General features: G+C 37.3%; 1 protein-coding gene across 2 annotated transcripts in view; it reads left to right on the top strand.

Annotated features, from left to right (window-relative positions):
* The window catches only part of Shroom4 (shroom family member 4), a 208,701-nt gene that overhangs the window by 103,390 nt on the left and 89,742 nt on the right, over nt 1-15,569 (top strand). The window contains exon 2 of one of the 2 annotated variants that reach the window (XM_040280777.2): nt 7,710-7,861. The exons of the other annotated variant lie outside the window; for it this stretch is intronic. Within the exon in view, the coding sequence (XP_040136711.2) occupies nt 7,710-7,861 (152 nt within the window). The remainder of the gene's footprint in view (nt 1-7,709; nt 7,862-15,569) is intronic. 2 annotated transcript variants of the gene reach the window in all.

Raw genomic sequence — 15,569 nt, 5'->3', positions numbered from 1 at the left:
TTACATTCTTGCCAATACTCTTTGTAATTTTAGACATTCTGGTGGATAGGTAATGATATTTTACTATGATTTAAAATTGCATTTCCTTGATGAAAAATTATATTGGGCACCTTTTCATATGCTTATTGAGCATTTGGCTACCTTCTTTATGGAGTGCTTATTCAAATCTTCTGCCAACTGTTAATTGGCTATTGGTCTTTCTCTTATTGATTTGTAGTTCTTTTCATATTCTGAGTATAAGTCCTTTGTCAGATATATTTATTACAAATATTTTCCCATTCTTTGGCTTGACTTTTCACTTTTTTTAAAAAAATATTTTATTAGTTGATGAGGAGCCATTTATTTATTTATTTTTATGTGGTGCTGAGAATAGAATGCAGTGCCTCACACATGCTAGACAAGCACTCTACCACTGAGTCCCAGCACCAACCCTTTATAAATTTTTTTAAATTTTCATGGAGACTGGGCATGGTGGCACATGTCTATAATCCCAGTGGCATGGAAGACTGAGGCAGGAGTATCTCAAGTTCAAAGCCAGCCTCAGCAACTCAGTGAGATTCCATCTCAAAATTAAAACGAAAACAATAAAAAGGGTTGCGGATATGTTTCAGTGGTTAATGACCCCTGATTTCAATCTCTGATACAAAAAAAAAAAAAAAACCATGACAGGGTCTCACTAAGATGCCTAGGCTGGCATAAACCTACAATCATCTTGCCTCAGCCCCCCAAGTAGCTGGGATTACAGACATGTACCACTGTGTGTACCATTCCTCCAGGATGCAGCAATTCCACACTTAGGGATACCCAAGAGAAAGAAGCGCCTGAGTCTAAAAAAGATTTGCTTGTCCATAGCAACTTTATTTATAATAGACAAAAACTATCTTTTCATTCTTTTGTTTAGTGACAATCTTAATTAGGTATTTTTTGGTTAGATGAGCCAATATATCTTTTATGGTTACTATCTTTTGCATCTGGCCCAAGATATCTCTGTCCAACAGCAAGGTCACAAAGATATGCTGCTATGTTTTCCTCTAAAAGTATTATTGGGGCCAAGTGTGGTAGCTTCCTCCTATATCCCACAGCAATTCAGGAGGCTGAGGCAGGAGGACTGAAAGTTCCAGGCCAGCCTCAGCAACTTAGTGAGGCCCTCAGCAACTTAGCAAGACCCTGTGTCAAACATAAAATAAACAAATAAAAAGGACTAGGGGGTGTAGCTCAGTGGTAAAGCACCCTTGAATTCAATCCCCAGTGCCAAAAATGAATGAGAGTTAAAACGAAAGCATTATGATTTTAGCCCTCTCATTTTGGTCTATGATCTGGCCAATTTTTTAGTAAAAGTTTATGGTCAGTAAAAATGTTTTGAACATGAACATGTATTCCATATATATGTATATATGTCTGTTTATTATTTATGGAGAATTTTATTCTAATGATAGCAAATATTAATAAAGTTTAATTTAAAAATTTTTAGACAAATGGAAGTTCCAATGGATCGTGGTGCCAATAGATCATGTGCATAGCCTGGAATATATATACCCTACTCTGGATACTATTGTCCTAAACCACCAAAGACTGATATTTGTGACAAACACTGACAACATTAATATCAGCAGAAGGCTTTAGGGTAAACAAATGGCTAGAGTTGACAAAATATAAAACAGGACTCCAATGAACACTACTGTGAACCATAGAAGAAGCCCTGCATTTACTTTTGTGTCCCCTTGCCTGGCTTATGGAGACCACAGGACTATGTGATTTGGTAGGAGCAAAGACAAACTTGCCTTTGGTTGCTGACTTAGGGACAGTGCTTTTGGCTCCTTTTCCCTCATCACCAAATTCCTAGAGTTGAGCTTGGCTCTGGGCTGACTGAGTTTTTGGCAAAGATGCTTAGAATTTGACTTGGGTTAATCCCCAGGGAAATTTAATGATTCAGAGCTTTGAGGGCCTTTGTTGTGAGGATTAGTAAACTAGATGGTGATTAAGCAGCTGGAGAGGAAGGTGCTGTCTGTGGGTAGGTCATGCTGTGGGCCAATGAAAGTTCCAGTGGCTCAAGGGCAAAGGAGTTCTTGGGCCTGATCCCCAGAGTTTTACACTCTGGGGCATCTCCTTGTAGGATGTGGACATCTTAGCTGGTAGAGGAAAGAATGGCTTCTCCTTCTGTATCCATCTACATACTCTCTCCTCGCTCTATCTACATGCAGGATTACTGCTTTAATCTAGGCCTACTCACATCTTTTTCATTAGCTATTGTTTTTGAATTCTTGTTTATTTAAGAGGTCATTTTTGTTTTCTGTTTTGCCTTTTGGGAAGCTAGAGTAAAGTAGGGAAGATTAGGAGCAACAGAGCTTCTTGTCTTTTTTTTTTTTTTTAACCTAGAGTGCTTTAAAGGGAAATTTGAGAGGGATTTTTTTAAAGGGAGGGAGTTGCTTACAGAGACAAGTCAGGGCAGCCAGTGTCTACAACCTGGAATCAAAGTGTTGAAAACCATGGCAAGGAGATTGCAGGGGTTTAAAAGCCCGTATCTCCCCTTTTCAGGGCACCCCGATTAATCTCTGCTAGCATGAAGAGATTCTAAGATATACCAACAGACGAGACAGGACAGATCAGAAACAGATGACCCCCCACTCCCCACACCCTGTCTGTGGTTCACTCAAGATTTTCCATTAAATTTCTGAAAGAGAAAGGTCTTTATCCATTCTCTCATGATCCTACTTCTAACAGTTAAACTTCCCCAAACCATCTTATCCCTATCTCTACATTTTCTCTTTATTGATTTCCAAGAAAAGGCTAAATTGTTGAACATGTTTTTAGAGTAGTATTAAAAACTTGAAAGTCTTTCAAAAATGCTAAAAAGGCACTCAGAGGACACACATGCACACACCCACTCACACTTTTTAAGCAATAGATCTGTAATACTCTGGGTGAACTTTTTCTACATCAATTAACAATTATGCTATTTGCCTTTTTACATGAAAAACAAGCTTGTAGAGGTAGGTGTATGGGCTGGTAATTTGGCCAGAGCCTCTGAAAACTGACAAAGAAAGTTTCAGTTGATTCTTACTTTTTCTGACAAATTTCTAGTAGGAAGCAGAAATATCATGTCATTGATTTTTAATGCTACCCTTACACTGGTGTAATAACTATTAAATACCTGTTGGTTATTATTGCAACTGGTGTTCCTTGTACTAAAAGCATTTTTAAAATTTAAACCTGATCTGATATTTCTTTCCTTTTCTTTTGCATATCTTCCAAGGTTATTCTAAAGACCAGGCAAGTATCTGCTTGTATCTGATAAAATAAAAGCTACTAAGAAGCCAGTAAATGCTGCTAAGCCCATTTTTCTTTGCCTTTACTCTCAAGGGGCCAACTTGTCACTTTGTTGACAGCCGTCAGAGTACTTCATGCTTCATTGAAGACCCATCAAAAATTTCCAAATCACCAGCTCATTAGCACAAAATGGAGCTTCAAGAATCTTTTTCTCTCATTGTTCCAAACATGCCTTATTAAGTGTTCCAACCTTGGTGGACCACTCTGAAACAATGGATAAAGACCTAGGGGAGTTGAGAGATGGATGTTAATTAGTCAGTTTTGAAGGAGTGAAACACGGGTAAAAGCAAAGTACAATGGGGAGAAAATCCCGGATTATCTGTGTCAGCAGCAGGATAATGCATGACTTTGCTAACTGTTCACAGGTCACTGAATGTCAGAACTGCAAAGGCATAGAGCTGTCAGTGCCCCCAAGAGATCATCTAGTCAGGCCCCTGTGTTTTACCAGTAAGGGTAAGAGAGGCTTTGAGAGTGGAAAGGGACTTGTCCAAGGTCAGTCATCTCTTTCCAGCCTTCCAGACACCATCTGGCTTTTGGTTCTGTGCCCTCAATGCAATCAATTTTCATTTACTTGGGTCACTCACTGCTAGCCCAGTGATCACTTGGATAATCCAAAATGACGCAAAAGTTAACCATCGTTTACATTGAGCTTTGTGCTATGTGTTTATACTGACAATCTAGTGCATCTGGGTCTAATCTGAGAAGTCACAGCACTTCAAATGAAACAGGATAGCCACCCTGAAGGTTTGATTCAGGAAGGGCTGGAAAATTGACCAGCCTCACTGAACTGACAGCATCATATGATATTACACAGCCCTACAAGCAGGGTATGTTAATTTCAACAAGTGAGTTGATTCACACCTTTCCTGGGCCCCAGCCAGAGTTAGAGAGTGGTGCGAAGGGGAAAATAAAACCTTTTATAGAAATATCTATATCAGTTTCTGTATCCATATCTATATTTATATACCTTCTTTCCCTCCCTCTTCCCCTGCTATTTGTTCTTTCTTTCCTTTCTTTTTTCCTTGCTAGAAACATGAACATCTGCTTTGTTTTCCATATAAACAAATGTGTGGTGAGCCACTGACCTGGAGAACTAGTTGTCAGAAGGCCAAACAGTAACAGGAAGGGGGGGGGTGGAGAGACTAGTGAGCAGTAAAAGTGGACTCAAAAGCCTGGAGGAGTATGGAGTCATTTGTACAACTCAATAAATACCCTAATGTGGAAAAGGGCTAGCTTGTGGTATATAGTTCCTAGGGATCTCCCACCAAATGGAGTCTCATTCCTGATCTGGATCCTCTGGACTCTGGGATTGTGCTGAGTACCCCAAATTTGCTGGCTCATGCTTGTACTAGAGAAGCATGAGTATACTCAACATATCCATCCTGAGGAAGATGCTGCTGGTGACTGAGAAGGGCCATGGAACAGAAAAAGGGGCACTGTCCACCTGTGGCTATAATTCAAGAGTGAATTTCTGCAAGATCTCAGGTAGTGGCAGCTAAAGTGGCAGTAGGGAAAGCAACTGTCTGAGCTTTCACCGCAGCAATAATTAAGCATTTTAGTTTAAAAGGTTTCCCTCTTTCATTTTCTGGCCGAGAATAAACAGAGATCTTGCTGATGTAACCTAGTGCTTAATTAACCAAAGGCAGTACTTAATATCAATACATATTGAAGGAAAGACTTGTTATGAGTAACAGTAATATGGATAATTGAGTTGTATGAATAAAAAAAAATGGGTAAGAGTGAATTAAGGCTAATGTACATCAACAGGGAAAATCTATTAGCATTCATTAGTTAGACTTCTGTTTATGGTTCTTTGTTAGCCTCAGGAAGCCCTTTCAAATGGCTGATCCATGTTGAAAGTTCTGCCTGATGCTGAGGGCCTTCTGTGGATGCCAAAGTAATGAGTCATTCAAATAGAACTTATGAAATTCAAGTACCGCACTTTGCTTTCCTTTACCCTTTATTTTTTTTCTCCCAGCAGGCAGCAGTGTCTGTGAAGTAACACTGATAGTGGCAATGGAAGTAAGAGTATAATCCTAATTAATTTGCTGAGAGTTGTTCCCCATTTACCAATATTGGCTTGCTTTTGTTTTCGTGGCCCAGGTGCCAGAACAACAATACGTGTTGTATACATACAAACATATACACATATATACATATATGCATGTATGTGTATATATTATATATATATATATATATATATATATCTCCCAGATGTGTGAGATATATATATATATATAATGTATGTGTATATATAGATATATTTATGTATATATACACACAAAGCTATACATACATATATATGTATATATATACATATGTATATCTATATCTATATATCTATATATCTATATCTATATCTATATCTATCTATCTATCTATCTATCTATCTATCTATATATATATATATATACATATATAGCCCAGGCCCAGGTGTGTGTGTGTGTGTGTGTGTGTGTGTGTGTGTGTATTTCCATATATGTATGTACACATATATCTCTCTATATATAAAGATATATATATCTTTATCTATCTTTGTACTGGAAACTGGGCCATACATATATGTCTTCAAATAGGTCTTTAATGTCACATAGTCAACCTATGATTTTTCAGACAAAGGTTAATTTTTTTAAAATGTTGGGTTAGCAGTAATACATTGAACAAGTCTGTGATTTAACCCAGAAGTTCAATTTATTTGATGGGGGTTTAAAAATCCTGAATTAGCATTTTTCTCTACACTCAGATCTTATCTGCCAAATTACACATGAGCTGGCCAACCTAAAACTCAGCAATATTCTAACTTCCAGGGTATGAGGATAGACTGGGGACATGCTACAGAAGACTGACAGGAAAGTTAGAACAAGAGTAGAAGTAAGTGTAATACCACCTTCAGTGAAGATGAGCCCTAGTTGCCCCCTTTAAAATAAACTTTCCCCTAAGGGCTGTTTGACTTAATCATCTTTAGCTCCTTTTTGGATTTTATTTTACCCGACCATCTCCATAAACTTTAGACAGTAATTCTGAGGCTAAGAGTTTATTTCTGTATCTCTAGCACTTTGTATGTTGTTCTATGCATAATAAAAGCTCACTAAATACTTGAGGGATGAGTTAATAAATATATGTCTGCTTTCACCATGAACGGAATTGATACTGTAATAGGCAGAAGTCATCTTTGTGTTAAAAGGAATGTTACATATAAAATTAGCCATAGCAAGAAAACTTGGGGGACATCCTACTTTGCTTTTGCCTACCCAAATAACTATTACTTCTGGCTTTGCTTTCATTGGCCCTGGCTTGACAACCTTTTCATTGAGATTGGTCCATGGAAATCTGTGGGCTATGGTAGAACAATAAATACCCATATTCCCAGTTTTTACTGAATGCCTACATGTGCCAGGATTGGAAGCACTATGCTAGACATTTGAATAGATGTAGATAAATGAGCAGCTGCATTGTTCATACCTACGTCATATATTTTGAATTTGCAAGTGCATTTGCAGAATGTTCAGCTGGGAGCCACCTTCAAGGGCTTTAGTCAACCCACTTATTATAATAATCTTAGATCATATTTTGTAAAGACTTAATGCTCTCAGACACTTCCAATACTAACCCCTCTGTGAGGTAGGTATTCTTATTATCTACACGTCACACATGAGGCAATTGAAACACAGAGGTGTTAGGTAACTTGCTTAGTATCACACAGCTATAAAGTTGTAGGGTCAGAATTCAAAGTCAAGTTTATCAGACTTCAAAGCCTTCCCAAAGATAGGAAAGGACTTGCCAAATTTCATTGAAGCCTATCTCATCTGGTTCTAATTTTGTGTGCATTTTTCAGTGCCATGTTTCTACTTTAGCCATACTCTGGGGTTCTTTCCAAATGTCATTTTCTGTTTTAGAAGCAGGGTTTATTTTTGTTTTGTTTTGTACCAGGGATTGAACCCAGGGGTGCTTAACCACTGAGCCATATCCCCAGCTGTTTTTATATTTTATTTAGAGACAGGGTATCTTTGAGTTGCTTAGGGCCTTGCTAAATTGCTAAGGCTGGCTTTGAACTCACAATCCTCCTGCCTCAGCCTCCCAAGCTGCTAGGATTACACATGTGCACTCCACACACGGCTTAGAAGTGTTTGTTTTTCCAGATGGACTGTTCATTCCTCCAGGCAGGGATTGCATTATTTCTGAGTTGACTCCTTCTTTAAAGGTTTGCCCAAGCGTTTCTTTCAGTAAATAATTGCCTATGATCAACTCAGCTGCTCCCAGAAGCTTCCTGGAGCCATTCCCTATCCTACCTGTAGTTCCAAGATTGGGAGGAACCAAGAAGTAGAATTATGGGGAGGAAGTCCCCTCACCACCTGCTTTCTATTTTGTTCTCTGCAACACAGATTGAAGATGGAGGCAAGGCAGCCTTGTCCCAGAAGATGAGGACTGGTGATGAGCTGGTGAATATCAATGGCACTCCATTGTATGGCTCCCGCCAAGAAGCTCTCATCCTCATCAAAGGCTCCTTCCGGATCCTCAAGCTGATTGTCAGGAGGTAAGGTACAGGTGCAGAGGTCACTGAAATACTTGGTTGGTATGAAAATCTCAATAGAGTCACATCTTTGTTGTTATCATCAAAGAGAAAGGTGTATCACATGGACAGACTTTTGTGGACAACTAAAGCAGACTGGCATAAGAAAAAGGATCTTTGGTGAAAATCCTGGCAGTGCCACATACCAGCCATATCATGTCAGAAACTTTATTGTGCCTCTGCAAGACTCAGTTTCCCTATTTACTACCAGAGGACTAAATTGCTCAGTAAGCACTTAGGGCCTACCTCAGACAGCATTTTTCCATGTCCTTCATAACAGGCTGCCACTGTTCCACTACATTATCAATAGAGGTTTTTTTTTTTGTTAAGTGCATTATACTATACATAATCATGGGGTTCATTTTGACATACACAGAATGTGAAAGAGACCATATTGCCACTCAAGGTAGGCACTCTGGGGGCTGTGGCAAACTCTAAGATAGAAACCTTGCCCTTGAGGACTGTACAGTCTAAAACTGGAGAAAAGACACATATATGAGCAACTGATTAGCAATACTTTTTTTTTTTTAAAGAAAGCAATAAAGGAGGTTTTGCAGGGTGGCATGTGATCATTAAATGGATTGTTCAGATAGAAATTGCTGTTAAGAAGAAAAGGAGATCACTTCAGACTAGATTGATAGGGTAAGAGTCTAGAAAGGACGTGAACTTTGAGCTAAAGGGCAGGCAGAATCTGAATAAGAAACCATCAGAAAGGGAGACATTCCAGGTAAGTGCAGAGACATAAGCAGAAGGAAGGGAAGCACTTTGTTGGATACAGTCATTATGCTTAGTCTATGTGACTGTTTTTTTTTCAGTACTAAGCATTAAACCTGGGGCCTTGCACATGCTATCCAAGCACTTGACCACCAAGCCACATCCCTAGTCCCATGGCTTTTCATTTTGCTGCTGCATCTCTACGTTGTATTACTGGCACTCAGACTTCTCCTATTGTTTTGTTTTATTAATATTTTTTAAATTGTAGATGGACATAATACCTTTATTTTATTTATTTATTTTTATGCAGTGCTGAGGATCAAACCCAGGGCCTCACTCATGCCAGGCAAGTGCTCAACCACTGAGCCACAACCCCAGCCCAGGCTTTTCCCTTTGTAGTGGATGGTTTCCTTTATTCGAGATAGATATGCCTAAGTCCTTTATCTTAATTATTTTTATTGGAGAAAAAATTTAAAAGCATCTTCCTATGATCCTACTTCTCGTTCTAGCTGCTACTGCCCCATCTTTCTCCTTTGGTTCAAACTTAGCCTCAAACTCAGTCTATATTCACTGTCTCCACCTCTTCACCTGCCATCTAGCTTCCCATCCTCAGAACTTCACTGAAACAACTCTGTCAAAATATACAAATCATCTCCTAGTTGTCAAAGACAATGGATTATTTTCAGTCTTCATCAACTATGATTTCTGCATGCCATTTGATATCATCAATTCCAAGATTGTGTCCTCCTTTAGGAAATTCTTACTTTCCAGATACCCTGATGCTTTGTTCTTTTCCTACCTCTTTGTCCATTTCTTAACCAGGCTCTTACTACATGCTATTCCCCTGACTGTCCCTTAAATGCTGCTGTTTTCCCCAGTTCCACCCTTTCTAACTTCATTAATTTACTGTGGAAAGTCTCACCCCATCCTCTAGCTTTAATTTGTATCTATTTGTGGATGACTATCTCTCTTGTGTCTCAAATGACGTAAGCTACTTCCAACTGGACATTTATAATTAGGTGTCTCCAAAGCCTTTCAAACACAGCATGCTCAAAATTAACACATTATCTTATCTATCCAAGCTTATCTCAATGACCAGGGCCATAAATCCCTGAGCCAATCAAACTAGAAAACCAGAACTTTCTTCAATTATTCCATTGATCTCATGTTCCTATATCCAAATTATTTATCCTAAAGAGAGAATACTTAGGGGAAAATGGTTTGAGGTTAAGAAGGAGAGGTTATATAGCATGCTATTGATTGTATTGCCTTCTAGTATGTAAAATTAAGCTATGCCTATACATGTATGTACCTGAATAACATTTTATACTGTGCAATAACATTATCATGGATTTAGTCTTGGATTAGTCATGGTTTAAGTTAAAATGAGATTTATTGTAGAGGTAGTATATATATATATATTTGTACATGGACACAATACTTTTATTTTTATGTGGTGCTGAGGATCAAACCCAGTACCTCACCCATGCCAGGTGAGTGCTCTACCACTGAGCCAACATCTCACCCTGAAGAAGTAGATCTTGAAAAAAAATTATTGATGCATAATTGTATATAACAGTGGAATTAATTGTGTCATATTCATACATACTCATAACTTGATCAACTTCAGACTCTTACCCTCCCCTCTTCCCTCCCTCTGATCTCCATCCTCTGCTCTATTGTTCTCCTTTCTATTTTTATGAGATCCATTTTTTCCTTTTTCCTCTCCTTCCACATAACAAAGAAAACATATGACCTTTGACTTTCTGAGTCTGATTTATTTTACTTAACATGATTTTCTCCAGTTTCATCCATTTTCTTGCAAATGGCATAATATCATTTATATGGCTCAATAAAAGTCCATTGCCCCCACCACAGCCACATGTTTATATCTGTCTATCTATCTATCTATTTATCTATCTATCTATCTATCTATATATATATATATATATATATATAGAGAGAGAGAGAGAGAGAGAGTGAGAGAGAAAGAATGAGAGAAACTGAGAAACATTTTCTTCATCCATTGTCTCTGGACAATATCTATGCTGGTTCTATAATTTATTTATTATAAATTATGCTGCTATAAATATGGGTATGAATATATTGCTATAGTATTCTGACTAATGTTTTGGATAAATATCAAAAAAGTGGTATAGATGGGTCAGTTGGTGGTTATGTGTTGAGTTTTTTGAGGAACTTGGATGGGAAGCTTAATAAGAGTTTTTGTTTTGGAGTCCCATAGACTCATGTATGCAACTTCCTGTTTCAGTCACATGGGAAATAGTAATTGGTAGTTTAATGGTATTATTATGATGATTAAATGAGACAATTTTTACAAAATGCCTTTTACATAATGGTTTCTCTGGGAATTTCAGTTCCATTCCTTTCCCTAGGGTATAAAGGAGCATAACTGGAGTAACCAAACATTGTTAAATGGATCAAATAGCAGAACCATAGTATGCTTTGCAACCTAACCTACTGAGAGTGTAATTTGCTAGGAAACCATTAGGGGCAGTAAAGACCTAAACAAGACATACAGGCCCCTGTGAGATGCTGGCTGTAGAGATACACTTGGAGGGAGTATGGGCACCATCCAGAATAGCTTCTGAGCCAGTCACAGGAGTGTGATGATTTCCTTGTTTCACCCAACCATCCTCCTTTGGCAAGCTCCATGTCTTCTTTCCCCCTGAGGTAGCAACATCTGCCACTGCCAGTCGCCTAGGAGTGGTGATAATTATGGCCTTGGAGATAACAGGGCTTTGATTATTCATAGTGTGGCAGGCCTTATGGCTCCCTGAACCTACATTGTCTACCCTTTCTGCTCCCCACCTCAGCCCTTATTGGTGGAGGCGTTCAATGCATAATTTATGAGGTGATGCTGCCCTCTTGTGGAAAACTTAACCTTCACATATGGACTACCCTGGGCATGGCATAGGAAATTAATTCCTTCTCGTTTAGTCTGTTTTTTTTTTTTCCCCTCAAATTTATGAAAGAGCTGTTAGCATATTAAACAAGTGTGATTTCCCTGTAATTTATGAATTTCATCCTAGTGTTTTGTACAAAGGTAGAGGGACTTTGCTTTGAGTAAGCAATCAACTGACAAGACCCAAAACTGAGCCTTAGGTCTGGGCTTGAGTCCTTTGAGAATGAACATAAAGAGAACGAAATTCAGAAAATTGTCTATTCTGAAAAGCCGACCGAGCTCTTCCTCCTATATTGCCTTTTCGATAATGGTCAAGTTAGAAGTCTAGGTGTAACCTCAACTCTTCTCTCTCCTCACCCCCTGCAGTCCAAGTAACTTCAAATCTTGATGTTTTTAATCTGCTGAAAATCCTCTCTGTTGCCTTCGTCTTAATTCAATCGCTCACGATTTCTCACCTGAACTATTTTCAGAGCCTTCCCACTGGCTTCTCAGCATTCAGTCTCACCTCCTTCCAATCAATCCATTCTCCAAATAGGCATCTGAGCATGTCACTTCTCTATGTGAAAAGAAATATATCAGGAATAATAATCATATGATCATGTTATTCTCAGGAGATTCATTTTATATTGATAGAAGATACAGGCCATTTTTGAAGATATTGTATTCATGAACTATTTTTTTTGCAAAATATGGCATCTATATATGTAAAGAATATTTAGAAGCATTGCAGTGCAAAAAAGAAAAAATATGGAAATGTCTAGGAGACTTTAACATGATTTAACTATGACAACGTGGACTGAAAATAAATATGTAGAACATTTGAAAGACATAATTCATTCAATCTAATAAGTTTCAAAAAACGTATTTAACAGGTAGTGCATACAGAACTCTTTTAAAATGTTAAGGAAATCAGTTTCTTAAAAATGACCACATATGCCACAAAGACTTTTGCAAACTCTTCAAAATAGAAAGCACATTGGCCTTGATAATAATATACAATGTTTACAAATTTAAACAAAAATCATTGGTTCCTTGAATATTTCAGAACACATTTAAATGCTAGTAATAGCTCAAATAAACATTAGCAGACTAATACAAATAATGAAAATGAGATCATGACATATCAAAACTTTGAGATTAGTATTCAGAAGTAAATTCATATCCTTAAATATTTTATTAAAAATGAAGAATAAAATTACATGAATAAGAATTCAATATAGTATGAAGCCAAGGGCTAAATTCTTTTTGGAGAGAATGAATTAAATAGATAAGCTTCCAGCAAATTTAATCAAGAAAACAAAGATGAATTATAAATAAAATTAAATGATAAATGCAATAAAACAACAAAGAACATTTTTGAATTGAAAGAGACACTATAACTGTACCTTAGTAAATTTGAAAATCTCAGGAAATTTAAAAATATCTAATAAAAACTATTGACATTGAAAACTAGAAACATTGGTAATAATAATTGAAGAGAATTTTTAAAAAATACATTAGGCCCAGATATTTTTTATTCATGCCTTCCTTAAAATTTTCTATGAATACCTAAATGCAATTCTGTAAAAATGCTATAGATTTGAAAATGTGCCTGAGTTATTTACATATTTTGGTAGTTGTCTTCGTTTTCCTTTTTATTTTTATTTTTTAGTTATACATAACATTGGGATTCATTTTGACATAATTATAGAGGCATGGAATATAATTTGTTCTAATTCAGTCACCAGTACTTCCCTTTCCCCTCACCATTTCCTTCCATCTACTCTTATTCATCTTTCTGCTATTTACTTTTAGTGTTTTGTTGTTGTTTTTTAGTTAGTGTCTTGTAGATATGCATGATGGTGAGATTCACTGTGATTTATTCATATATGTACATAGGAAAGTTAGATCTGATCCATTCCTCTGTTCTTCCCTTATTCTATCCCTCCTCTCTCCCCCTCAATCCCCTATTATTAGTCCAGCAAACTTATATTTGTGAAGCAAGCATTACTTTGACTCCAAAACTCAACAGACTGCTCCAAAAGAGAATATTATATTTAATTTGTTGAATTTACATGCAAAGTCTATAAATGATATCCTATCAAATCTATTTCAATAATATAGCACAATAACAATCCAGGGCAAGTATTAAAATATTTTTAAAATGGGTAAAACTTTGACTCATACAGATATAAAAATGAACATATATTAAAGATTTTCTTAAACTATAATGAGGAAACTGCAAGATGTTATAAGCAGTTCAAAGGAGAAGTCAAAGAAGCACAAATTTAAAGTCAACAATAGAACACAATAACCAGTTTGGAAGCTGTATGAAGAAATACCCCCCATTCACAATAGCAACCAAACACACAACATATGGGGGAATGTCCTTAAGAAGAAATATGTGCAGGACATGGTGGTGCACACCTGTAATCTCAGCAGCTGTAAAGGATGATGCAGGAGGATCTTTAGTTCAAAGCCAGCCTCAGTAATTTAGTGAGGCCTGAGCAACTTAGTGAGACCCTGTCTCTAAATAAAATATAAAATGGGGCTGGGGATGAGCTTCAGTGCTTAAGTGCCCCTGGTTTCAATCCCTTGTTTAAAACAAGAAAAAAGAAGAAGAAATATGCATGACAAAAAAGAGGATGTCTATGGAGGAAATTACAAAACCACACAGAAAAACATGTATATGAGTAATTTTTGATGTGTAGACAGTCTTATGGCACTGTGTTATATTATTTTTAAAAAGAGCAAGACATATTTAATGAAAAATATAGTCACATTCCCTGGTTTAGTCATGCTCTTCATAGACAACTTCCAAATAATCATTGCTCTACCTTCATGTAAGATCCATTCGCTATTATTTATTTATTTATTGCAGTGCAAGGGAAGGAACCCAGGCCTTCACACATGCTAGGCCAGTATTCTACCACCTGCAGCTCTCCTTTCACTTTTGAAATTCAAAGGAGCAGGCTTTATCTTTGTCATGTCACCTATCAGCCTCTGGGTCATTTTCCCATTTTATACTTTGGCACCTGCTTCAATGTCATCTTCTCTAATGCAGTTTCAGCTGTCATACTGAAAGATTTCAGTGTCCTGTAGAGAGTTCCAAACTTTATAGTTTTATGGAGGCCTGATCTTAACTTCAGTGAGCAAACCTATGTCAGCAGCTCACTCCCCTGACTGTGTCATGGTCTCTGCCAATATTTGAGTCAAGAAATATTTATTGAATGTCAGACCTATGTTGGAGTCTGGTAATTCAATCATGAACAATGTAAGTTATGGTCCCTGCTTTCATGGACCCCTGACACCTCCCGTCTTTCTCAATCAATGTTCTTCATCTGCATCAGAGTACAGAAAATAATTTGTGACTATCATTTCACTTTTCCGAAGGATGATATGTAACTGGAGCATTTTAGCTGCATAAGAGAGAAGTTAATATATATCATACAATTGGAATTTTAGAGCCCTGGTAAGTTTCCCTAGCAAGTTGCTAAGTGAAACACACTGTTGAGTATCACTTAGGAACTTGCTAGAAATGCAAATTATTGGGCAACAGCACAGACTCACAGACACACTGAGTTAAAACTCTGGGGGTGATTTCTGACATTGCAGGTTTTAGATTTTTTTGTTTCATTTTTGTGGTACTGGGGATTGAACCCAGGGGTGCTCTGCCAATACATCCCTTGTATTTTTCAGTTTTTATTATGAGACAGGGCCTTGCTAAACTGCTGAGGCTGGCCTTAAACTTAGAATCCTCCTGCCTCAGCCTCCCAAGTAGCTGGGATTAGAGGCATGTGCCACGGGGCCAGCTTTCACACTGTCTTTAATAAGCTTTCTAGCAAAACACTGACCATTTGAGAAGTACTGCCTTGAGGTAATAGGTCTTAATTTTCAGGAATCAATAGAGAAAAATTAAGTTCGATTCTCTGATAACAACCTTTCTCCATCTGGCTTTCTCATACCTCATTCTCTTTATACTTACTCTTCTATATCATCAAGATCTCAAATATTTTTCCTCCTATAATCTTCCTTTTGACCATTATAGCCCAT

This window comes from Ictidomys tridecemlineatus, chromosome X (genome assembly GCF_052094955.1).
Source record: "Ictidomys tridecemlineatus isolate mIctTri1 chromosome X, mIctTri1.hap1, whole genome shotgun sequence".
NCBI lineage: Eukaryota > Metazoa > Chordata > Mammalia > Rodentia > Sciuridae > Ictidomys > Ictidomys tridecemlineatus.
This window is presented reverse-complemented; position numbering and strand designations above follow the sequence as displayed.